Here is a 24,076-nt window from a genome sequence, read left to right on the forward strand (position 1 = left end):
TGCTGCTCTTAGATATAAACCTTTCATTCTTTTGAAAATACAGGTACAACCAACAAGTAACGTTGGCAGTCCTGTGTTCAGATTTTCATCTCCAATTGTGAAATCTACTGAGGCAGAAGTGCTACCTCCATTGTCTGTAAGTAAAATGAAAAAGCTCAACTTTTTATCAGACATTTAGTAGAGTATTGCGGACCATTAAGACAGAGGTGGCTGTGCTAGTGGGGAAAACAATTATGTGGCTTTCTGCCTTATAATTAATCATCCAGTATGTATAGCAAAAAATTTGGAGACTTGCTTTCAGATCTGTGCTTGTGTGTGAATTTCATTAAAGTTTCTTAGGTTTCTGACTCTGAAAAACCTTTCTTTTTTGTAGCAGACTGGGTTTACCTTTAGTGTTCCTGTTGTAAAATCGGCAAAGCGTTCTGGATCCAGCGATACACCAGTGACATCCTTACTTACCTGTGGTAACTGCAACTTTAGCATTTCAGTTCTGAAGTGCAGGTTTTCTTTTTTTGGGTATCAAATACTAAATCTGTCCTTTCTGAGCATGTTAGCAATTGCAGACAGTGTTGGGCTTCCACAGTCCTTTTTTCAGTGACAGATCTGCTTTATAAAGTGTAACTAAAAGTTGTAAAGTGGGCTGAATGTTAAAGATTCTTAGATTCATGAAGGTTGGAAGTTGTTGTTTGTGGCAGAAGTGGGTGTGTTCTGTTCTTGTTGGATTGTGCCACGAAAGATGTTTTTGTTTACTCTTGTTTCTAAAGAAACAAACCTGCAAACCTGCCAGCAAGGGACTTCACTCTTACGTATGTGTAGGACGTTCTCTTCTGGCTTATGGCATTTAATTGGGGTAGTAAAGATATCTCATTCATCTTTATTTTTATATGAGTGTGTTAGGACACTGGCAAAACCTAACACTCACTTGTAGACTACTTGTTTAGCGTAACAGCATAAGGTGGGAGATTGTTCCTGGGTTTTGTCATGAAAATCCTTGTGTTCCCTTCCTCCTGCAGGAGTCTGGCACCATTATTAATGTGAAAGTCAGTTCAAATTGGTTTATAAATCTGATATTTTAAGCATACAGAAGTGCAGGCTTCAGCTGCCATAGCTGTAAAAGTTCTGTGGACTAAGGATGATCCCCGCTGTCAATCTCAGCCTCAGCATTCAGCTTTTGCTTACCCTCCTTAGTGTTAGACTTCTCAGCTCACACTTTGTACATTTACAATATACATATTGTATACGCATGTATACAATATGCTTTTCAACCTGGAAATTATTGGAGATAACTTGTTGACTTAAAGGAGGCAACCATAAACACAAATATCCTAATAACAGTGCTTTAATTTCCTGCCTGTCCTTGATTATTTCTGTGGTATTCCTGATGACTAGGTGTTTTAGTTATGAAGTTACAAAACCTTAAGTGATGACTGTATTCAAAGCAGGTGAGAGAAGGGAGGAAAACTTAGCTTTGAGCTAACAATCTTGTGCCTTTAAACTACTCATCTTGGAAGGTATCAATGATTTTCTAGGCCTTGGATCTAGTTAACCCTCTGTGTATTGGATTACTTGTTACTTCACAATATATATAATGATAAATAGGTCAGGTTGGAAACAGAATATTCTAAGAGCAGAAATTGCTGTGGCAGTAGCTGTGGAAGCTGCTAATGCCAGGTGAGGCAGTTCCCTACTACTATGTGTGATGTAGGTATACATATATGGAGGTGGGTGTCACGGGTTACTTAGATTTACCTATCCCCGTGACAGGGGAAGCCACCCCACGGCCCCCCCCGGGGCCCGGAAAGGAGGGGGAAAAGGGGAGTGGGATAAAACAGCGACAATCTAAGGAGGAAAAACTTATTTTACTAAATATGATACCGAAATACAAGATAACACAATATAATATAATTAAGGCTAACAAATCGAACGAAACAGAGAGAGAGAGAGAGTCTCCGAAAACCGAGAGGCCTACTGTGAACTCTAGGCGACACGGCTGGAACGCTTCCCACTCTCCGAGAAGTTCGAGAGAAGAAGGAGGGCACTCCAGCCTGGGAACGAGATTATATAGAGTCCTGGTCCCGTGACTTATTGTTATTCCCGTTGTTCTCTGGAATATGTAGTCTTCTTCTGTGGACTGCACATTCAACAGAAGTATCCATACTTGACATGATGTTATGATGTGGAATACTGATAGCAAAATTACAAAATTACAAAACCATGACATTCCACCCCGTATTCTACATTATTACATCATGGTTAATATATACATATATATACATATATATACACATATGTAAAATTGTGATAGCTAAATAGTAGAATTGCATGTAACATAACTAAATGTACAACTATAATAACTAAAATACACTACACATGCAAACATATATATATATATATAGATACATAAAATTATTGACTGCACTCCCCCAGCATCAAATTCCCTTGTGGCACACATTGAACATCCCCATCCTTCTGCATTACCCACCAAGTGCACCCAGGTCCCTGGGCAAAGACAGTTCCACGGATAGGTTTGCCCTTTCCAGAAGCTGGAAGGACCCAAACAGCTTTTCCCAACATGTTCTTTACATGTATAACAGGGACCTTATCTCCTTCTACAGTGTGTAGGGGGCTAGATTGACTAGGACCATCACGATTGACAGATCCTCTAGTATTGACCAACCAAGTGGCTTCTGCCAGATTCTTCTCCCAGTGCTTAAATGTTCCACCACCCATTGCTTTCAACATAGTTTTCAACAACCCATTATATCGTTCAATTTTACCAGAAGCTGGTGCATGGTAGGGAATATGATAAATCCACTCAATGCCATGATCTTTGGCCCAAGTATTTATAAGGGAATTTTTAAAATGTGTCCCATTATCAGATTCAATTCTTTCTGGGGTGCCATGTCGCCACAGGACTTGTTTCTCAAGACCTAATATGGTGTTTCGAGCAGTTGCATGGGGTACTGCGTATGTTTCAAGCCACCCAGTGGTTGCCTCTACCATGGTGAGTACATAACACTTACCACTGCGAGATCGTGGCAAGGTGATATAATCAACCTGCCACGCCTCCCCATATTTATACTTTTGCCACCGCCCTTCCTCCCAGAGAGGTTTCATCCTTCTGGCTTGTTTAATTATGGCACATGTTTCACAATCATGAATAATCTGTGCAATAGCGTCCATGGTTAAGTCCACCCCTCGGTCTCTGGCCCACTTATATGTTGCGTCTCTTCCTTGATGGCCTGAGGTCTCATGAGCCCATCGAGCTAGAAATAATTCGCCCTTATTCTGCCAATCCAAGTCGATTTGAGCCACCTCAATTTTGGCAGCTTTATCTACCTGATGGTTGTTTTGTTGTTCTTCAGTAGCCCGACTTTTGGGCACATGTGCATCCACATGACGCACCTTTACAACCATATTCTTTGTTCGGGAAGCAATGTCCTTCCATAGTTCAGCGGCCCAAACAGATTTTCCCCTCCGTTGCCAGTTATTTTGTTCCCACCGCTGTAACCACCCCCATAAGGCATTTGCCACCATCCATGAGTCAGTATAAAGATACAGCATTGGCCACCTCTCCCGTTCAGCAACATCTAAGGCCAGCTGGACAGCTTTTACCTCTGCAAACTGACTTGATTCTCCCTTACCTTCAGTGGCCTCTGCAACCTGTCGTGTGGGGCTCCACACAGCAGCTTTCCATTTGCGATGCTTCCCTACAATGCGACATGATCCGTCAGTGAATAGGGCATATTTCTTTTCATTTTCTGGTAATTCGTTGTATGGTGGGGCCTCTTTAGCACGTGATACCTCTTCTGCTGGTGATGTTCCAAACTTTTTATCTTCAGGCCAGTCCATGATTACCTCTAGGATTCCTGGACGATTGAGGTTTCCCATTCGCGCTCACTGTGTAATCAGCGTAATCCACTTGCTCCAGGTGACATCGGTAGCATGATGGGTGGAGGGAACCTGTCCTTTGAACATCCAGTTCAGCACTGGCAGTCGAGGTGCCAAAAGGAGCTGTGTTTCAGTCCCAACTACTTCGGAAGCAGCCCGAACCCACTAATACGCGGCTAAGATCTCCTTCTCAGTTGGAGTGTAGCACTCTTCAGACCCCTTATATGATCGACTCCAGAATCCCAGGGGTCGGCCTCGGGTCTCTCCTGAGGCTCTTTGCCACAAACTCCAAGTGGGGCCTTTCTCTCCAGCAGCAGTGTAGAGGATGTTCTTTACATCCTGTCCAGTCCGTACTGGCCCCAGGGCTACAGCATGGGCTATCTCTTGTTTAATCTGTTCAAAAGCCTGCTGCTGCTCAGGGCCCCATGCAAAATCGTTCTTCTTCCGTGTCACCTGATAAAGGGGCTTACAATGAGGCTGTAGTTTGGAATGTGCATCCTCCAAAAGCCCACTGGTGGTTGGTATGTCTAGTAGTTCTTTCACCCGTGCTCGTAGTGCAGACGTGGGCTGATCATGCCACTTCCTCATGTCTTCTCCACGGTCACGTAGGTAGCGCCACATGGAAACACGCGGTGCAATCGTACTGTTGTTCTTTGCTTGAGCTGGGAAGCGTGTGCGTTTAACAGCTGAGACTTTTGATGATGCAGGTGAGGAGTAGGACTGGACTAGTTTGATCAGATCCTTCATTAGACCTGGTGGCCCGTACGAGGATTGACCTTCATCAGTTGTTTCTGATACTATTACGGGATCATTACAATTAGTTGATGGAAACAATTTCTTGCACATTTCATCTACTCGGTTTTCTAGCCGTGAGATGGCAGAAACTGCGGCATGCAGTTGGGGGAGCTGCTGATCGGTGGTTTGAAGCATTATAATCAGCTCAACAACTCGGGGCCATCTGTCCACGAACCCTTTAGAACCTGTTACCAATGACTGTGCCATTCTCTCTGGTGCTGTACTTGTGATTTTCTGCCACATGTCAGGATCGGCCCTCACTCTCTCAGGGTCAAGTTCGCTTGGATCAGGGCTGTACAACATTTTCGCCATGGCCAATTCCCTCAGGCGCTGAATACCTTTTTGGACGGTATTCCAACTATCAAATTTAGGCTTCAAAGCATCCTTATAGGGGTACCTTTCTCTCACGGCTTCTAACAGCCGCAACCAGAGAGTGGCAGCTCCATCCGAACATCTGCTAATCCCTCTGTCGATACCTGCATCTTGGGCAATGCTTCCTAGTTGGCGAGCTTCATTACCATCTAGAGACAAGCTGTTGGCCCCGTTGTCCCAGCAGCGAAGCAACCAAGCAAGGATACCTTCATCTTGACGCCGTGTGAACTCCTTTCTTGAGCCTTCGATTTCAGTCAGCTTCAGAGGTCGACAATAGGTGATTTCCTCCTCATCATCAGTCTCTTCTTCATGCCTCTTGGTTTTTGCCTTTGCTTTTTTCGGTACTGCTCCATGCCCGGCACCTGGGTCTTCTGCTGCCCCCCCCTGTGCTTCTCCTTCTTTTCGTTCTAGACGCATGGACACCCGTTTCCATTTCTTGCCTTCCACAGGGGCAACTGATATTGCTACTGATGCCTCCTGTGACTGATCAGAATTAACTTGGGCTTGAATCTCAGATTGGAAACTCTCTCTCTCCAGAATAGTATGATACAAAGCACGGTATGCATAAGCCAAACCCCACATAAGGTTTACCTCCTTAGATCTCTGACCCAAATACTCACTTAATTTCTTAGGGTCCCTTAGGTGTTCAAGAGTGAAATCCCATGACACTGCGGGTCCCCATGCTTCTAAGACTTTTCCTAAACCTTTCCATATTCCCTGCCAGTCATCATTCTCTGGTTCTGGAGGAGACTTCCGCATAGAACGAATGCATAGGAACATATATGCATTCATTAATAGTGATAACATGGATGCAAGTATGAACCCTATCTCAGTTATTTAAAAGCATGTGGAAATCTGAGAGTACAACCTAAATAAAAAGGGTTCTTTTAGCCTGTACAACGAATTAAACATGGTGGTGTTTGTAAAATTGCCTGTTCCATCTGGGATGCAAGTATTTGTAAAATTGCCTGTTCCATCTGGGATGCAAGTGTTTGTAAGATTCACAATTCCATCTGGGGTGTAGATGCCAAAATTCTGACCATACCACATCTCGTAAAAGTACCAGGCAGGTGTCTCCATCAGTATCCACCTTATTAGGCTATATACCTGCACAATTCCACAACACCAAATTATGGTGTTAATAGTTGACCAATACTTTAAGAAGATCATAATTGCTTTCAATCCCTTAAACAGAGCAACTGGGATGAAGAGTGGATTCATAGCTGGCAGGCTCTGTAAAAGTCAGAGCTAGCTAGCTTTGCTCTAAGGGAGAAAGAAATCCCTTTGTTTTCTACACAAAAGTTAGATAGCAGTGCTGAGAATGTGCAGCAGCCCTTAATGTTGACAATTTGTCTGGTATTTCAAGGTCACGTTCTCAGTGAGCAGCTACGAAAAGATAACACTCCCAACACTCCCGTAACGAAGCTCTATAAGAGCAAAGAGAGAGTCGTTCTAAAAGCTAAAAAGCTCTATGCCCGCATTCTCCACCAAAAATCTGTCACGGGTTACTTAGATTTACCTATGCCCGTGACAGGGGAAGCCACCCCACGGCCCCCCCCGGGGCCCGGAAAGGAGGGGGAAAAAGGGAGTGGGATAAAACAGCGACAATCTAAGGAGGAAAAACTTATTTTACTAAATATGATACTGAAATACAAGATAACACAATATAATATAATTAAGGCTAACAAAATCGAACGAAACAGAGAGAGAGAGAGTCTCCGAAAACCGAGAGGCCTACTGTGAACTCTAGGCGACACGGCTGGAACGCTTCCCACTCTCCGAGAAGTTCGAGAGAAGAAGGAGGGCACTCCAGCCTGGGAACGAGATTATATAGAGTCCTGGTCCCGTGACTTATTGTTACTCCTGTTGTTCTCTGGGATATGTAGTCTTCTTCTGTGGACTGCACATTCAACAGAAGTATCCATACTTGACATGATGTTATGATGTGGAATACTGATAGCAAAATTACAAAATTACAAAACCATGACAAAGCGTTACGTCAGTTAGCTCTGTGTACAGCGTGAAGACTGTGTGATTCTGTGAGGAGTGGGATCGCTGAGGTTGGAGCAGTGTTTTTGGAAGTTGGTGACATAATTATAAGTCAGGTCAAATATATTCCATAAATCAATGTTCCCAGCTGTCCTGCACTTGAATGCAGATGATTTATGGATATAAAATCTCTCAGAGGAGGAGGGAAAAAAAAGAAGAAAGGGGAAAGATTTCATTAAAGTAAAACTTGAACTACTCAAAACGATTTGGTATGATCTTTACATTTGAAACCAAGCCCATCGCCTTGATTCTTTTTAGTCCTTATGCTAATAAAATGATAACTGCTAGTTAAATATTGCTCTTCAAAGTCCATGTTAATTGTGGTAACAGTTCTGGGAAATTCTATTAGTTTCTGCCACAGATAAGTGTTTTCAGAGGTAGTTAAATAACATCTTTATTCCAGCTGGGACCTCATTGTCAGGTTTCTCTTCATTAGATAATCTTAAAATAGCCTTAAACTACTAGAACTGCTGCAATACAGTCAAGTATACCGATTCTTTTTCTCCCTGAGAGACAGTTCTTCACAAGGAGAGGGAAAAAAAAAAGTACTGTTGGCTGATAGCCTAGTGAGAAGTCTATCTTGTCCCAAAGTGCAGAATGTGATTTAAAACAGTTATGCCTCCTGGGTACAGCCCGACAAGCGCTGTCACTTACATGGGAAAACAATACGCTGTAATCCCTTTCTCATCACTAAAGTGTCAGTTCAGCACATGAGGTAAATGCCATCTCTGCAAAGACAGCGTCACTGTCCTGTGCTTGTATGGCTTTGCGTAAGGGCAAAAATCACCCCATCTCTAAGTATCCCCAGGAAAGTAGTAGCCAGCTGTCGGAGTGCGGTTCAGCTGTAGAAGCATCACAAACGTGAAGGTTCTGAAAATGGTTGGGTAGATTCATGGGGAAAGAACAACTGACTTGAGAGAGGCTTGTTTGGGGCTGGGAAGGAGTTTTGAAGAAGATCTGTTGTGTGCATGTCCTATTTCTGCATCTTTCCCAAGTGACGTCTAGCAGATGTCTGACCTTTGGTCTGACGTGCTGCTGTCACTCTTCTGTTTTGGAAGCAGCATGAAGTGCTCTGCTGTCTTTTCCTTCTGCCAACCTCAGATATGTGCAGGTTCAGGCGATTATGATGGAACCCAGGGGCATCAACAAAGGTCTGATACGGTACCATGCTTGTTCTCTTAGGCTAGGAAGTGCATGAATAACAAATGGAGATACCTGACTAGCTTATTTTTGTCACTATTGTGCTTGATGTGATATGCTAAAACCTGCATCTGAAGCCTGAAAGATCTTAAGTTGCTTTTTCTTAAGAGAAGGACCATGGGGCAAACGCCAAGAAAGCATTACCTTCATTTCTTACATTTTTGGCAGTAGTGCCTTACGTGTTCTTGCTAACTGAAGTATCAATGGAGTTACAATGTGGTTCTAATTTAATGGGTATATTTAGTACCAATTCATTTGATCAGAAACTGAATCTAATTTCTGAGTTAATATTATCATTGTAATGTTTTGAAGCATTATCTATTTAATGAATCAGATTCTACACAATTACTTTAAAATTACAGTGTCTGGCATGAAAATATTATTGAAGAACACTGAGTTGATTTGAATTTTTACACTCAATTTTAACTGCATAGCTGAGATCTTTAGGATGGCGCTTTCATCTCTGCTTCTGAGTATCTGCACTTTCACCTGGGGACACTGGGAATGCATTACATGTTAATGAGGTTGCCTGTGTCATCTTGTAAAGCGAGTGCATGCAGTTGTGTGCATAAATACCCTTTCCTCTACCAAAATCAAGTGGGAGAGAAATTTTTTAGGGCTTGATGGTGTATGGATAGAACAATATCGTAGAGTAAGTGTTTGTCTAATTAACAGAGGCAGCGTTGTTAGACCTCTACTGTAAAGAGAAATTCTGTAAGCAAAGGGATTTACTTTCTTAGAGTGATGCAAAGACTTCTTCCAGAATTAGACTTCAGCAAATGAGCTTTTTGTGCATCTGAGTCGCACCTGTGAGCCAGAACTATTTCAATGTAGGAACAGTGATGAAATCTTTGACTGCAGAATTGTTTTGTATTGCACTCTATGTAGAAAACGTCACAAAATCCTTGTATGTTACTCAAAGGAAATATTGATGTATTGTGACCTACTGTATGTTAAATGCTATTCAGACCAGGTTCTAAACTTGGATCTTTAGGTGCCTTTCCCTGGGCCATCTCAGCTGTACCAAGTATGTTTGCACTAGAGCATGAAGCACAGGTTAGACCTGTGTGCACTTGGGATAAGAAGCTCAGGGTACCTGGTTCGTGTCTCTCAACTCAATGACACAAGGTTTAAACCGTGACCAAATATGACAGCAAAAGGTTTCCTGCTAGAAATTGGCTGTTGAGTATCTTGAAAAGTAATTGTGTTGATGTTCTGCCTTTCATATCTTGGGAAGAGGTGCTTTAAACATATAATGCTTCCTGGCATGGTTCAAACTGATGCTATTTTAAGAAGTAGGAACGGAGGAATTCAGAAAATCCTCCTTTAGAAATAGTTTCAATTTAAAACGTAGCATTCTAAGTTTCAGACTCAAAATGGAGAAGATCCATCCCAGAAATGGGAGGAAGGCTTTGGATGAGGGCATACTGTTTATTATTTTTCTGCTACCATTCAGGTTTTCTATAACAACAGCACAGCCAGAACCCATTTTGAAATGAAATGCGTAGTGAACTTAAAACATTACAAATGAGCCCATTTGTGCAGTTTGGAATTCCTCTAAAACCAAGGATCTGAGCGGATAGCATTGAACTGTTCTCAGTCTTCTATTAGCAAATGATTTTCTGCATCAGAGGATGAAGGAGAAGCTGTTTTCTCCCTTAGTGGAACTGCCTTAGTATTACATGGCTGATGGTCATTATTTGAGATTACCTTTGCTTTGTCTCTGGTTGCAGCTGTTTCAGGACAACACTGTGCGGTGAGATGTGCTCTGGTGGCCTCCTTTTTAACACAATATGAGCTGCTATTAGAGAGTTGCATTTGTGTTAATGCCTTTAATTTTTTCTCCTTTCCCCTGCTGTCCTTCTCTAATACACAGTTTAGGAGCCAACAGCTGTGTCTCTGCTAAATGCATGTTCTGGGTCTGGCACTGCAAGTTGAAGATTCAAAGCTGTAATTAGAGGGGCACTTTAGCATTTCTGCTCACATACCTAAGTTGGATATTTGGTTAAGCAGAAAGGGAGCTCTATATATTTTCAGGGACTCGTTTGCTATCAGGCAGGGATCTAGTCTTTCCTGGCACCTATCTGTGTTTTGCTCTTTGGACAAAGATATTTGTGCTACAGGCTAAAAGTAAGCAAATCTTCCCATGATTCCCATGTTTGCAGTGTGCTGCAGAGGATAACAAGGCTCCTGGTGCTGTTTGCCCCCACTGTACTATGATTCTGGAAGGCATTTCTGTTATTACAGTGCAATTGGGGCACTCAAGAACGTCAAAATGTGTGAAAAATAGAAAATAAATGGACTTAAAAAAGAAAACAAAAATCAAGTAACAGATAATTAACTTTTGAGTCCAGCTGATTGTTGGTGCCTTGGCCATCACTCAGCTGACCAGACTTTGCAAGGTCTTTCGCGTAGTCCATCCAGCATTTGACATCCTGCCCCCAGCCTGACTGCAGGGCACCTGAGAACAGAGCAGCTGGCTCACTGCTGTTATTTCAAGGCCTGAGTCTCTCCTGACACATTAAATGAAGATCATGATGCAACTGAAAACAGTTTTAAAAACACATCTCCTACTATCCTTGAACCCTGCACTTTACATGTAAATTGAAACTGCTGGCAACAAATAAGAGAGTATTTTATGGACCTCAGTCTATGGAAGGTGCAAACTCATAGCTGCAAAAATTGATAGACCTCAATAAAATTTATTTATGCAGCCAAACACTCGGAGTAACTTCCAATAAGCACAGAATTAAATTTAACAAGATATGTCAATTGCAACACTCATTGCAAGTTATTATTATTGTGATATGAGCCAATGAGATTCTGTCTGAACAGGTTATATCCATTTTTCTAGGTAACTCTCTGGTATTTGACTGGTATGCAGTTGAGCTATTACATTTTATATACACCAGCTTAAATATCAAGAAGCAATCTTTGGAGATCTATGCCACGCTGGATGCTTAAATTGCACGAGTGCTTCAGAAGCAGTTTAACAAAAAAAAATCAGTATTGATCAGAAAGAATCAAACTAGGATGTGGCTCTGGGCATCCTGGTCTGGTGGCTGGCGACCCTGCACATAGCAGGGGGGTTGAAACCGGATGATCATTGTGGTCCTGTTTAACCCAGGCCATTCTATGAATCTATTCAGTGAACCTATGAAACTATTGGATTTAAGTTTCTAGAGGAAAACTTTGAAACAGGTATTTTTAAAATTACCTGTATGCGGGCACAATCTGTAATCAAATTATGACTACCTTGTCTTTATGCATGCTGTATGTAGCTTTCTATGAGTATAAAATGGAGGGGTGGTCTTTGGATCATGCTAGGTGTTAGTGGAGGTTGGCTCTGGAAATGTGGTGAAGGATCAGTGAATGTCAGATGCAGAGAGAATTAGAGAGGTCATTGCAGACTGAATGACAGCAACTACCACAGAGAAAAGGAGTTATTTATTTCACTTGGGAAAAGCACTGAGGTAATAAAATGCCTTCTGAAAATCTCAGCTTAATTTTTTGCTCTCTAAAAGTGATAAAAATCTGTTTCAGTTACTTTTGATTGCAACCAGATTGCGTTTAACTGCTTTCCTTTTTCACTGTTGTGGCAGTTAACATGATTTCTGTTCCATTGCCAGAACTCACAAGGACAGTAGCTTAGAAGTCTTCAAAGAAAGCATCTCAGCTACAAGGAGATCCTCCTTGGGATTCCTGATAGTCCATCTTTTTGTTTTCATTCATCGCCATGCACAATATGAGTGAACCGATGACTGCTGCTTGTTTGAAGCTCTAACATACTAATTCTAGGCTTATTAAAAAAATTAAATAAAAAAGCTAGGGTTCATAATAGAATAAAGAAAATAAGTGCAAAAGAGCTACCTTCATGCAGCTTTTCCGCTGCCTTAGTGGATGGGGAAAGTCATAGATATGTAATTTAAATGACTCTGCAGGCTGAATATCTAGCTATTCAATGTGACATTATAAAATGCTGAAATAAAGTCAGTCAGTAGAGCGTTCTGACTGATCCAAGAGCTCCAGTGGAATAGCTGATGTAGAATGTGGTTGTAATGCACCGTACACATAACATTAGATAACCCCATTCGGATTTACAGAGTTACCAGACCCAGCACTTTTCAGATGCTGGAAGGAAAGAAAAGCAACGTTACTGAATGTTGAATATTAATTTTGGAATATAAAACTGTATTAGGAGGAAAAAGGTGGCTGTGGAACTTAAAAAGCAGAAATTGGAGCCAAGTAAAACTTGGTTATATTTATGGTACAAAAATAAAGTCAAGTAAAGCGCTATGAATTTGCATTTTAAAAAAGGAATCTTAATTTTATCATACTGTGAATAGCACAGAAGCCTCCTACAGGAGTGGAAAGCTACCTGACTAATGAATTAAAAGGATATGATTAACTGGAAGTGTAACAAAAGCCATTGGGGAATGTCTATTTAAGAATGTTTCATGATTTTGAAAACCTGTGTTAATCTTGGAAGTTTAATTACATGAAGATAGGCCGGCCCGAAAACTTCCTGCAAGTTAATCCTGGTGTTTCAGCAGCCTGAAGCTAAGCTTCATTTGCAAAGCCTGGATTCCTTGAGAGCCAGCTCATGTGCCATGCTGGGTGAACTGACTTGGTGCTGTAGCTTAAAACAACATTGGGTTTATAAACGTGTATATATTTAAAGCAATTCAATGTTACAATTGGAGAATAGATAAAACCTCCCTTGCATATGTCCAAACCAACTAATACTTTGTGTTGAAAGTAAGATGGAAAGGAAGTTAATGGATCTCCACTGTGGCAGATGAATCCACCCCATGACAGTGAGGACTGATATGGCAGCAGAGAACCAACAAGTCATTGTACTTGTAGGGGAAATGAATGTGTTTGAAGCACTGGAGAAATCATTGGTGTTTCCTCCTGAAGCCCGAAATTTCTGGATAGCTTGAGAAATGCAGCTCTGTCAACACAAGACTTTGAAGGGTAAATGTGGATTTGCATTTCACAGTTGTGTTATCTGAATTTCTGTTAGGTATGAGCTCAAGCAACTGACATAAGAAAATTATACCTTGTTTTATGCTGGGGAATCTGCTCCTTAATTTCTTCTGGTGTAGACCCTCAGGTGACTGAGGGACAAAACCTTACCAGAGCTTTCCCTGCAGTTTAAAGAGAAGCATCTTCCTCATATTCTGAATATATGCAGCGAACACGTGGTAGGTTTTGAGATGGTAAAGGCAACTTTTCTCTTTACAAAAGTCTTTTTCTTGAAAAAACAGGTAATATAGAAGTAATTCAGGAAAATAAGGAGGTATTGATTGAAATTAACCAGTTACAACAGTAGATTGATAAGATGGCAGAAGGATGATTTTCTGAGGAATGAGCCTTTCTGAAACTTCCTATCTTGTACTATGCAGAATCACAAAGCTTATCACTTCTAGGCTGTTACACATGAAACTAATGATGACTCAAGTGACAAGCACCCTCTGCCTTCTCTTTGGTATGATGCCTGTTGAGAGCTGAGGTCACTGGACAGTGCTCATCAGAAATAGGTCTGTCGAAGTTGGATCTGTTCAGCTTAGCATTTCTGGTTGCTTGTACGTGTATTTCTGATGACTTCTGTGTTAACCTTTCTGGATGGAGTAGAAGGTATATGAAGTTGTAGCTACCACCCCTGATGAAAGAAAACTCAATAGCCCTTGAAAAGATTTACCCTGTCTTAAATGAAGTGGCTCAACACAAAGTTGATTTGCACACCCTGTGCTACATGAAGTCTGCAATCTGAGAAATTTATTACAAATGGATTCTTGTAAGACAAATCGTGTGGAATAAATTGTTTTTCTAAGGAGCCAAATGCAGCTCTTTCAGTGAAGTATAGACAAAAATTATTGATCAGAGAGCGTTGTTTGGTTTTGTTTTAATTTCTGGAGTCTTACAATTCCCAAGCACTGTCTCATTCTATGACCATCTGTTTCTTCCTGAACTCTCTTCTTATTTTGTGAGGCTAAGAATGAAATGAATCAATTTCAACCCATTTTCAGAACAAGTATTCCAGGGAAAAAGCATTGGTTGGAATGGTGTGTGCTGTTATAATTTCTATCCCCAAAGCAAAGGCATGGAAGGTGACAAACGGCACTATTGAGGTTCTTGCTCTCTTCCCCCCCTCCCCACACTGGGAATGTTGTAAATGCCTCATTGAACTGTCTGAGGGTGTGTTATTTTCAGTCTGTATCTAGAAATACAGGATAACCAACGAGGCTTCTCCCATTAGTATATTTCTTTATCCCTCTTTAGAAGTATTGTTTTTTATCTAGTGAGTCTGTGAGAGTTTGACATTGGATGACTTTATAAAACATTCTACTAATTGGATTTGTTAAAATAAATAAATCAAACACTAATTGGAACGTGCCCTGCCATTATTTTTGCTTACTGAATTAGATATAATGGCGTGAAGTCCTTTTTATCATATTTGTGCACTTATTTAAACACCCCCCTGGCGCACACTTCTGCAAATTCAATTATATATTCAAAGGAGGCACTCAATTTATGCAAGGCTGGTTTACATTTAATCTGGGGGCAAGACTCAGTAACTGATGATAGGTCTGTTCAAGATTAATTAGCATCACTCAGATGAGCAGTGGCATTGTTACAAGCCTGCAGTGTAAAACAAGGGATATTTAATCTGTCCTGTGTGAGCTGTTATTTGCTTCAATATGACCCTTTTCAGGAAGGGAACGACTTCATCCTTTTTTGGCTTTCATTTTGTGTGAAAAGAGATGGTCAACACCACATGCATTATCTTAACAGTATCAGAGTCATCTCAGTTTCCTTTCTTTTTTTGCCCTACTTAGCAATTGTATTTCTTCACTTAATTTTTAGCTGATTAATGGAAAGATTCTGGTTTGCATCCCGAAATCCTTAGCCCTGTTAATTATTAACGAAGACACCAAACCCCATTTTGGTTGGTGTGCAAGTGCTTTACTTTTCCTCTGAGCTGCTTTGTGACGCTGTGGGTAGAGCTGTGACGTGCAAACCTAGAATCTAAATTCACTTAATGATATCTTTTATAATGAATTATCTTCTCTCTGTTAATGAAAATCCCTGTTCTGCAGTCAAGCAGTTTTGTTTCAGCAGTGGCTGATTTTGTATTAAGATGGAACTTATCTATGTGGTTTTTCTTCTCTTGTAATGTTCCTGCAGAGCTGTAGCTTTTAGGTATCCATACAGGTGATGTCTTAGGAAATAGTAAATATTAAGCTTGTGCTTCTGCCAGTGAAAGGAACTCACCTGCAGGTTTCAGCCTACTATGCCATTTTGGAGTCGCTATCCCTACTTAAGTAGGCATTTAAAGTCCGTAATTACATTTTTTTGTTTAGACTGAAATTAATCAGTGGGGAGTAATTGAATTTCTAAGGACCTGGCAATGAGCTGCTCATGTAGCAGAGCGGATGGCTCCATCCCAGCAGGTTAGCACTTGTGCAAATGCCACGTGTGCCTTCACCTTGCTGCCTTGCCATCTTGCTTGGGAGCTTGTTCTCACGCACACACACTTGAACATAACAGCACACTCATCAGTTGGGTCAGCAGTATTCCCCAGAAGAGGCAAGATGCTGTGCTTCTCTTTAAACTCTCTCTTCTCCCCTTATGCACGGTTTGCTCTGCTCAGAGCCTGCTGCAGCCTGGACCAGGCTGTGGGCTCCATGGGCAGTGGGGTGCTGCTGGTTGCATGGATGGGGTGATCCTATTTGATCTGGTGGCCATATGCATGGATTAAAGTAGAGTTTGGTGCTCTAAATATCTGCAGTGGGTGTCTATGAGTGGGGGCTGGCAGCAGGGCACCTCTGGGAGGAGAAGGCAGGGCTGTGCTAGGCTGGGCATGACCACTTCCACAGGGCACAGATTGTTTGAGAAAGAGCTTTCTTGCTCACGGGTGATCATGGCTGCGTCCCAACTAGGTCCACTTTTAGTTCTTGTCCCTTTTGCCACTCTCTAGCACAAAGCCGACAGGTGCTTTCCTCTTCTTGATCACCAGGATTGAGCCGTTGTGTGCTCCCTGTGCAGCCACTCTGCTTATCCGAGCATTGAGAATCGACTCCAATGCTTTTTTTCCCCCCTGTCCTCATTTCCTGCAAATTCACCTCTCCAAATTCCAATTCTGCTTCCAGTAAATTAATCCATCTGGTTTATTGCCTTGTCACTTTGCATTTGGTGGTTCCTCCACTAACTTTTCTTTCTTCAGAAATGTAGATGTGTTTGCAGCTGCTTTTAAGGCTCTCCATGGTTTATCCTTTCTTATCCAATCTCACTACACGGGTTAGCCTTGAATTTCATTCAAGGCACTTTCAAGCTTCTTAAGGTGTTGTCTCTTATCAGTGGAAACTCCCAATTAATTTCCAGAAGCTCTCACTATCCTTGTTCAGCTTGCCCTCCAACTTCACCCGCCTCTGTGTACATAAAACAATCTATTTGGCTAATTGTATCTGTATATCAGCAATTAGGTTCCCTGTTAAATAAGGACTTCTATTCTGTATTTTGTTGTTGTCTCATTTTGCTTCTGAGACTATCAGCACCTGCGTAATTTTCTCTGTACGCGAGTCCTCGTACAATTGCATGTCTTGATCAGAGTATTTATTTGCAACTCCTTCAAAGGAAGAGCTGAGAGACAGCACCACTTACTGTACTGTAGCGTGCTTTAGAGAGGTGTTGTGTAAATGGAGTTTGTCTGAAGTCCTCCTATTAGAGTGAATCTATTAAAACTAGAATGCCCTGCGTGGAGACGGAGAGCAGAGTATTTGATATTGTCTCTTGTGCCTGCTCGCTATGGGAGAAGGTGATTTTTGGCTGCATTGCATGCTTCTCACAGACAATCCAGAGCACCTGTTTTTTCTGTCAGACATTTTAATAAGCACATTTAATATTTTAAACTTGAACTTTTTCACCTAAATTAAATTAAAACTTGAGGGAAACAGCTGAAGTGCGGTCCTGCTCATTTTGACAGCTCTGAAAGCCTCACAAGAACTGTAAATTTAAAGCAAAAACTACTTTTAAATGCTGTAGGAAATACATTTGCAAGGTCTCTGCTGGAGCAGGCAAGGCTGCAAGGGTCATAAAATCTGCTAAACTCAGAACTATTTATATTAAAATTACACAACATAACAATTTTTTTCTGTTACGACAAGCTTAATCTTTAAACTTGAACAACACCGACTACGGTCAGGTACTCTATCCAACAAATCCTTCAAGCGTGTGCTTAAATAGGAATAATTTGTGTGAATTTTGACATGAATTTTTAGAAAATCATTTGTGGTTGGAGTGCACTTTAAGTCCTTTAGCAGAATAAGGATTGTATGAGGAATTTTGATGTAACTGAGATGGGTTTGGTCTTCCTTGGGACACGTAGAGAAAAAAAACACATGTTAAAACTAAAGAATGCTTAAATGACCCACTGCTGGGTAACAGTTATTGAATTGAAACCAGAGATCACTTGTGTACTTGCTATTCGTTGTGCATGTGTAGGGAATGCAGCCTGTGGGAAGGTAAAGAGCCGGGAACGTCTCTGTGCATATAACTCTGATTAGTGTCAGGAGCAATTGGCAGTTTGGCTGGCACAGCAAGATCGTGTAGCCCTGAGCAGTGCTCAGTCCCTGCAGCTCCAGAAGTGTTAGATATGTCCAGCTGACTTTGGAGTAACTGCCCAGAGATTTCTCCTTGCTTCTGTAAGAGAAAACAAAAGCAGAGCAGTGACACTGTTGTCATAATTAAGGTTAAAACCCAAACATCCAAATTACCTCATGTAATAGAGCCAGTACTACAATATGTTTGGCAAACCAAGATGGGGAGATGTGAGGAATGTACCTGAGGCAATGGAAGGGGAGGTTCAGCAGTGTAGTAATGATCCACTAGTACTAAATGGGGATAAACTAATTGAATTAGTTTGCCTGACACACGAGCATGTGTTGAAATATATATTTTTCCCCCACCGTCAATGCATTTATCTTGATTTGTAAGTGTTCAGGCAGCTGCCAGGTGGCAGTGAACCACATTCAAGTATTTCAGGAACCGGAGTAGGAAAGATCACTTAGTCAACAGTCTGGAAGGTGTGAATGCCAGTTTCTATCCACTTCTTGTTATTCTCCCATTGTAGAGAAATTAAAGGCTTACACTGTGAGGTCCAGTTCTGAAAGGCCTGGAGAAGTAGTCATGTGTCACATAGGACTTTGTGTTATTAAGCATAAGAGGTGGTTGCAAGGAAGGATGCAAGTTCTCAAAGTGCAACCCAACCCAGTGTAATTTGAATCTCAAGTGAAATCAAGCGTGTATTGCTGTAGTATAGGGATACTTTGCTTGTCTTTGCCATTTGGGTTCTTTCTTTCTCTTATTTCTTTAAAAAATCTGACCTGGAGGTTTCTGTAAATACCAGCACTGGGACCCAAATGCGTGTGCTTGTTATGTGCAATTGTCCGTGAAAATGTTAAGAAAATAGGTGGAAATAAAGGGAGCTGATGGAGGAGAAGAGCAGCAATGTGAGAAGAAAGACTTCTAAGGGATACAAAAAGGTTGAACGTTCAGAACTGTTTTCTGGATACCTTCTCTGCTCTCTGAAATATATTATACATGACTTGTTTGTTCCCCAAATTTCTCCCTCTGTAAACCTAGGTGTGAGAAATTAAATGATTTTAGTGTCATGATTATGTATAATATTAATGCAGGAATGTATGTGTTTTTCTTGCTTTTAGGTGGTTGTTCCTTTGATGAGCACTACAGTAATTGTGGTTATAGCGTGGCCTTGGGAACCAATGGATTTACCTGGGAGCAGATCAATACCTGGGAAAAGCCAACGATGGATCCTGCAGTCCCAACTGGTGAGTGAGAAGCCTCAGCAGCAGCAGAGGTGTTACTCTGTGAGGATCAGCTGTTAGCCCTGAACAGATTACTGACATATATTGTGAGCACATCATAACACCACTGTCTTTTCAGTATTCTCTGAAGAGTTCACAATAATGATAACTTCCAGTGGTTTTATTTCTTAATGGAAACTAACATTATATGTTGGTGTATATGGCATAAATCCCACAGAATGCTTTGTTGACCCTGAAGAAAAGCATATTTTAGGAGAAGGCGCTATATTTTTCTGAAAACCATAGTTTGTGCTTTTTTGGCAGTTGAAATAGCTGAAGTCCCTGCTCTAAAGCAATTGACACAATGGCAAACAGAACTGGCCAGCCAACTTGACTGCAGTCTTAAAGTATTTGTTCCAGTTAATTGATTGCACTCTGACAAGCATGAACTACTTGGCAGAATTAACATCTTGTGTTGTTGTTGTGGTATTTATATGACTGTAAATTATTGGGCTAAGAAGCCTGAAATTGCCAGGTGCCTGTTAAGGGAAGCACAGAGAGCTGATGTAACAATAGTTCCCTGCTGTAGCCGTGGAGAGGCAGGCTGGTGTTCATCCCTGTGTGTTAAAGCTATTAAAAGAAACAAAACAATAAGAAAACTTGTTTGTTTGTTTGTTTTAATTACAGCCTAGATTGGAAACTGTTAGTAACTGAATCTTTCATAGCATGTGACTTGTAGGACTATTTGTTTAGACTCTGGTATCCCAAAAGTTAATTCTGAAAGTTACGTCTCTGGTCTTGTCTGTAAGAATGCATTTCATTATTCTGAATGTGTTCTCAATGAGGGCAGTTTTATTTCTACATCTCCTCACCTTCAGCTCTTGTGTGTGTCACAGTCCCTGTTCATGGTAGACCTAACTAGGGAGAGATGGCAGTTATTTGAATTTACAGATCTCAGAATGATCTGAAGGAATAGGAACAGACATAGCTGTGATGCCATCTGGAAGGCAAGGAATTAATGGGAGGGCTTGTACTGGAAAAGTTCAGTACTTTGCTAACTCCAGATGTGAAGGAAAAATCTATCTTCCTGGCTTCCATCTGAAAGTGTTTTATCATCTGAAGATGCTGGGTCTGTGGAGAAATTGATAGGCAATCAACAGGCTGGGATGGCAAACAAACCCCAGAATAGTGCAGTGTGTTTCTTAACAAGGCCTTCAGAATTGATTTTCCCAATTAAGAAGTAGATAGAGATGTGTGTGGTTCTTTCTCTTAGTGCTGTGTTCCATATTATCAGGTAGCACTAATAGTTAGATCCATAAAAGTGTTAGAGCAACTGCAAATTAATGACAACGACAACAAAAAGCAACATAAAGAAATGCAGATATCTCAATTGTATGGAAATACAGAAGAGGGAAAGCTTCTAACAACTTATAGTGTGCTGATATTGAAACGCCATTTAAGTGAGCTTAAAGGGTATGAGGGGCAATGACAAAGTGCTTCGCTTTACTAATTGTTTTCTCAGTACTAGTCATGCAGAGCAGAAAGTCAAATCAGTAGGTAGGAAAATAAGGTTGACCACAGCAAATGTGTACAGAACACATTTCTCCACTAACAAAAATATGTTTTCAAAAGCTGTCCAAATGATGCTAACGTCGAGGTAAATTATGGTGGTCAATTAAACTGCCTTAAGCTTGCAGAGATGCTAGCGCTGTTACTGGGAGTCTGTATTGCTGGATGGAATCTTAATGCATATGTTGTTTGTATTGGTTACTTGTTTGAAAGTCTGTTTTGTGAGAATAAAGGATTACTTAAAAATCATCTAGTGGCAAAGCCAGCCAAATAAACTGATAAACAGCATGTTCCACTCCTACAATCAGAGACATCTTTAAAGCCAGAGTACCAGAACATTTGGTGATTGACTTTCTATTTTGTTTAATTTATCCACAGCAGCTGAAAGCAGCAGGGTGGAAATCCATCGAGTTTGCAAGGGTGTCAAAGGTGGTAACAGTGGTTGGAATAAGCAACTGTGGCCAACTGGAGGCAGGAAATCTCTTTTAGCATGGGCAGGAGCAACAGGAGTGCAAGAATGCATAGAGTTGTGAGCAGTAATGTGTGTTTTCTTGATCAGGATGCTGTTTTAGGCACTATGCAGTTCTTGTGTGACTGGAAACAGCATAAAATACTGTATTGTGAAAGTGGTAAAGCATGAGTGAGCAGACATTAAATTGGTTCCACGATACTAAACAAGTCTGCAGCGCAACCTGCTGGGAGACGTTGGCAGAAAAGCGTGGCCTCACCCCATCCTGGTCAGCCCACATTAATGTTGCTCTCAGAGCTATTTCCTTGTTTAAAATGTCGGCTTTCATAAGCACCAGCTTATGAAAGCTGGTCCCTTTGAATTGAACTAAGTCACAGAATTCCATCCTCCTGAATACTAATGATAACATCTAGTGCTTTTTACAGTCCTTTTCATCGTTAGATCTCAGAGTGCTCTTCAGAGGAGGTCAGTATCATGAATGAGAGCCTGAGTCTGTTATACCATGTAATTCTCTGCTCAGACACTGCTGCAAAGGTCTCTGCTCAGGGATGACTTCCTATTTTTATTTATATTATTTTGAAATCCAAGTGTGCTCCTCAAAGGAGGGGGACAAAAAAAAGCACAATTAAACTGCTCTATTAGCCATGTAAAAGTTTGTAGGCAATTTGTTTTACACCACTGCTAGCAAATAAACTGTTTGTCGTGAATTCTGTGGTTAATTCCTTAGGGCTGGAAACTGTGTTAATTGGAGGATTAAGAACCAGATGTTTGTTGTTTCAAATAAACGTTTCAGACAACCTGAAATAAATGAATTTGTAGGTATCTAGTCCCCAGACTTTGGTGCAACTCTTTCCACCTCCTTGCACAATAGCAGGAGCGATTATAACAGAATATTCCATAACAGATGGGTGTTTACTTAAGCTTGAATTTCCTCAGTGATGAGTATTCTACAGCCTCTGGGCTACTTGTTCCACTCTTTGAGTTATAAAGGTTCTCAGTACTCATCTTCCATTTTCCCTTTTATGGCTTAATCTCATTATTTTTTTCTCTATCTATGACTAGGAAGAATAATCAGTTGTTGCTCTCTTTTATTATCTCTGACGTAGCTGTGTGAGGTTAAGTCTTTGTTTCCCAGGACTAAGTATGACCCAGTGCTTTTAACCTCTTTTAATTCAGAATGTTTTGCTTCCTTCTCTCTATTTAATGCCTTCAGTCATTACCTTCTTATCTTTTTTGGGTATTTGCCTAAAGCTCTCTTATCAAGCTGGGGTTTGATACACTGTATAAGAGTCTTGGCAGGATGTGTGGCTGTAATTCTGTTCCAGAAGTTTAGACTACAGTACGTAGTTATATCCTGCTCCTTGTATTTGCTTGATGCAGTTTTTATTCTTTCTTTCCCCGCAAATAACTAGTCTTTATGTGCTTATGTATTAGATGATTTGAGATGAACATGGGGGTCTAGTCTGTGTTGAATGACAGAAGATGCTTCCTTGCTGATAAAAAGGCCTGAGCTGTTGTGTATATCAGAGGCAAAAGCTTGGTTCATGGAACAAGTTCTTGTGTTAAAACTAAGAAAAACACTGGCTTTACTTTGCATGTTATGACACTGCAGCATTCCAGGAACCCTGCACCTGCCTACCCTTGCAGCATTTGTGAGAATATATTAATAATGGAAGTATTTAACATTTAGCATTTGCATGTTCAAAGTATTTTACTGGCATTTACTAATTAACTCCAATGGAGACCTTGCTGGGCTGACTAGACTGGAGCAATTACTTTAATTGTGTTAAATACAGTCGTCCTCTGAATGCAAAGCTATGGTACAATGTGCCTTTGTGCATCAGTGTTAGGCTGGCTGTTAATCTGCTGGTTTGGCTGTGTGAAGTTTGGTGGAAAGCAATCAGCACACAGCAGTTTGAAGGTCTGGCCTCATCTTCCCAACTGCTGATTTCCTTTCATTTATACAAACTGGCACTTAGTGTAAGTGCTAGTTTACTTTGTATGTATGTGTGTGTGTATATCCATAGTTATCCTGTAAAGATGAGCAATATCGCTGCTGTTTTGGGCTGAATCAAGTAGACATTGTGTTTATCTAAGAAACAAATTTAGATGAGCTTAGAGCTGAATTAAAAGGTTAGAAGAAATCAGAGCATTCAGAATTAGCACTGTGGCATTAGTGTGTCACTTACCGAGTGCAGGCAGCTTACCTTTCCTCACACCACAAAAATCAACAAGACCCATTATCAGCCAGCAGTATTTTCATGCTAGAAATGGATGCATTGTTATCTAAGGGTTGAACTCACTTGAAATGTGTAACCGACAGTTTGGAAGCTGCAAATGTTTGTGGAAAATGCCACGAGTACATAATTTTGTGGGTTTTCTTGTGTGTATTTATGTTGTGCTTCTCAAATAGCTGCTAAGTAGCATTGCACCACAGATATGGAAGTGTGCATGTACTGCATTTGCACTCTTGCTGTTTACAGCTGAGCTAAAGCATTTGAACTGTTTCACAGTGCTTCAGAAGACAGAGTATGGTAGTACCAAGAGACTGCAAGCTGCCCTATTGGTTTAAACCCTAATGGCAAGTGCAACATTGAAATAAGAGGTTCACTCTTCAGAGATGGCAGTCAGCATTTGTCCTATAGTCTTCACATGAATATGGAGAAGGGTTCTGTGCTGACACCTTATAATTGTAGATGTTTTGAGATAATGGTAAGGTTAAGACACAAACATGTCCTGTGAACTTCCGTATGTGAGTTGGTATTGCATGACACAATGAAATGAACCTAACTTGAGAGGTGCTTGGTGTTTGAATTGCATTGCTTCTCTTGAACTCGTAGTGGATTTTTTCTTTTCTCTTGCAGCAGAGATAAGGGATGGGGACTCTTCTCTCATCTAATTG

The 24,076-nt window shown here is 41.0% G+C and overlaps 1 protein-coding gene across 5 annotated transcripts in view; it reads left to right on the forward strand.

Moving 5' to 3' along the window:
- The window catches only part of LOC146758586 (receptor-type tyrosine-protein phosphatase T-like), a 199,151-nt gene that overhangs the window by 68,514 nt on the left and 106,561 nt on the right, over nt 1-24,076 (forward strand). For 4 of the 5 annotated variants that reach the window (XM_085514542.1, XM_085514541.1, XM_085514544.1 and 1 more), the window contains one exon: nt 19,035-19,160. In XM_085514542.1, the coding sequence (XP_085370668.1) occupies nt 19,035-19,160 (126 nt within the window). Of the gene's footprint in view, nt 1-43; nt 137-373; nt 696-19,034; nt 19,161-24,076 lie in introns of those variants that run through there. The other variant, XR_014934006.1, reaches the window with a different exon arrangement.

The sequence above is a fragment of the Coturnix japonica genome, chromosome 13, assembly GCF_054131305.1.
Source record: "Coturnix japonica strain WE chromosome 13, WE-NBRP24, whole genome shotgun sequence".
NCBI classification, from domain to species: domain Eukaryota; kingdom Metazoa; phylum Chordata; class Aves; order Galliformes; family Phasianidae; genus Coturnix; species Coturnix japonica.